Source organism: Platalea leucorodia, assembly GCF_965183815.1.
Source record: "Platalea leucorodia genome assembly, chromosome: 5".
Lineage (NCBI taxonomy): Eukaryota > Metazoa > Chordata > Aves > Pelecaniformes > Threskiornithidae > Platalea > Platalea leucorodia.
The window spans coordinates 997562-1000101 of record NC_138827.1 but is presented as its reverse complement, the minus strand read 5'-3'; the positions used below and the strand labels follow the sequence as shown (position 1 = coordinate 1000101).

Sequence of the window (2540 nt, the reverse complement as noted above, 5' to 3'; positions counted from 1 at the left end):
CCGCCCTGGGGTGCTGCCCGGGGTGCTGCCCAGGAGGGGCTGTCGGGACACGGCGCCCTGCTCGCCGGCAGGAACGAAGCGGGCTGGAAGAGCGCTTTGGAGGTGGCGTGGGCTCTTGTGGAGGAGCAGACGCGACGGGGCAGCAGAGCGGCGGTGCACAGCAGGGGCAGAGCCAGGGCCCAGCTGCCCCGGGCTGTGCCGCTGCCCCGGGCCGGCGCGGAGGATGCCGAGGGCCGGCGAGGGCTCCTTCTGCCTCGGGGGCCGGCGCTCCGAGCCCAGCGCCGCGCCCCGGCTGGCTGCGGCCCCGGCGCCTCCCGCTGCGCGGCCCAGGGCCAGCGCCCCGCTCGCCCCGCTCGCCCCGCTCGCCCCGGGCCGGCGGCGGGGGAGGGCGGCGGCAGGACCCGGCGGCGGCCGCGCGGGCGCGGCTGTCACTCAGCGCGCGGCGAAAGTGACAGCGGGGGCGGGGCGGCCGCGCGCCGGGCGCGTATTTAACTTGGGCGGCGAGCGGCGGCGCGGCAGCGCGCGGCGGGCGGGCGGCGGGCGCGAGGGCGGCGGGGAGCTGCGCGGCGGCGCCGGGCCGGGCTGCACCGCACCGCACCGCACCGCACCGCACCGCACCGCACCGGGGAGCTGCACCGGGGAGCTGCGCTGAACCCGGCCCCGCCGAGCCCAGCCGAGCCGAGCCCAGCCGAGCCCCGCCGGGCCGCGCTGCACCGCGCCGAGCCGAGCCGGCAGCGCAGGGCGCGGAGCCGCGGCTGGATGCGCTGAGCGCGGCGGGGCCGACCGGGCCCCCGGAGCAGCGGCAGCAGCAGCATGGGTCGCCGGGGCTGCTGAACGGCGGCCGAGCCCGCCCCCGCCCGCCCCCGCCGAGGAGCCGCACGGAGCGGCGGGCGCCGAGAGGGACCGCGCCGGGAGCCGGGGCGCGCCGCCTCGCCGAGCCGCGCCGGTGCCGGGACCCCCCCCGCCCCGCCGAGGATGCCCCGGGGGGCCGCGGGCCGCCCCAGCCGCTCGCCATGAGGAGGAGCCCGGCCGGGCCGCGGGCGCTGCCGCCGCCGCCCGCCGCCGCCTGAGCCCCGCGCCCCGGCGGTGGCCGCGCAGGGGCCGCCCGAGCGGGCCGCGGCGCCGTGACCCTCCTCCCCGCCCCCTCGGCCGGCTCGCCCGGCTATAAAGGAGGGTTTTATTCTCGGGCTCCGGTCTCACGCCAAACCCTGTCACACCGTCTAGACAAGCTGTCGTGGGGCTCGGCCCAGCTGTCACCATGGCGATGGAGACGAGTCCGCTGTGAATTTTGGGGGGGGAGCGAGCGAGAGCGGCGGCGGAGGAGGAGGAGGAGGAGGAGGAGGAAGGCTCGGCCGCCGCCGTGCCCTGCCCTGCCCCGCCGCCGCCCGCGGGGGAGGCACGGACCCCCCGGCGCTCTCGGCCGCGGCTGGAGCCGGCCCGGCGGGGAGCCCCGGGGAGCCAGCGGCCGCGGGCGCGGAGCGAGCCTCAGATGCGTCTGTCACACAACGCCGGCCGAGCTATTTAAAGTAACGGGCCTCGCCGGACTTTTGTCTCTGCCTATTTATGAGTCCCCCGGAGCTGGCAGGCGCCGCCGGGCAGCGCTAGGAGCCGAGCCCGCCGCGCCAGCCCCGCGGGGAAGCCAGCGCCGAGCCGGGGCCGGCGGGGGCCCGCCCGGAGCATGACGGCGATCCGGGCGCTGCTGCTCTGCTCCTGCCTGGGGCTGCTGCGCCCGGCGGGCGGGCAGCCCTTCCTGCGGCTGCGACCCTCGCCCAGCGACAACCTGCCCGTCAAAGACATCGTGGAGCACCCGGACCCCGAGTACGACCCCAAGGAGCAGGACCTGGACGAGAGGACTCTGAGGAAGAAGCTGGGCAGCCATTTCGACCCCGGCTTCATGGCCGTGGCCGTGCCGGGGCCGGCCAACGCCTCGGGCGCCGAGGCGGCGGCGGGGCGGGGGCGGGCGGCGCTGCCGGCCGAGCTGCGGCGGCTGGAGCTGGGCCCGCCCCAGGGGCCGCGCCTCAAGGTGGGCAAGAAGGCGCGGAGGAAGGTGCTGCAGTGGCTCTGGGCGTACACCTACTGCCCCGTCCTCTACACCTGGAAGGACCTGGGCGTCCGCTTCTGGCCCCGCTACATCAAGGAGGGCAACTGCTTCGCCGAGAAGTCCTGCTCGCTGCCCGAGGGCATGTTCTGCAAGCCCGTCAAGTCGGTCACCAAGACCTTCCTGCGCTGGCACTGCCAGGGCTGGTCCAGCCAGAAGTACTGCACCTGGATCCCCGTCCAGTACCCGCTCATCTCCGAGTGCAAGTGCTCCTGCTAGCCCCGCGCCGCCGCCTGCCGCCGTTTGGATGAGGTGGTGGGGGGTTTTTTTGAGGGGGGGGTGTTTTTTTTCTTTTTCCCACCCCCCCCAGCGCGGGGTGGGGGGGAGGAACCGGGTTTTGGTTGGTTTTTTGGTTTTTTTTTTTTTGTTTTTTTGTTTTTTTTTTTCCGTTGGACTTATTTTAATGTTATTTTATTTGAAAGGGGAATAAGCGAACCCAGGA

General features: G+C 75.0%; 1 protein-coding gene across 1 annotated transcript; it reads left to right on the top strand.

Moving 5' to 3' along the window:
* Nucleotides 1-1678: 1678 nt before the first annotated feature.
* Nucleotides 1679-2317, top strand: LOC309590409 (noggin-2-like; the record flags this gene model as incomplete). The annotated part of the gene is made up of 1 exon (XM_082311555.1): nucleotides 1679-2317. One exon carries the CDS (start codon nucleotides 1679-1681, stop codon nucleotides 2315-2317), a length of 639 nt encoding a protein of 212 aa, XP_082167681.1.
* Between the last annotated feature and the right edge of the window lie 223 nt (nucleotides 2318-2540).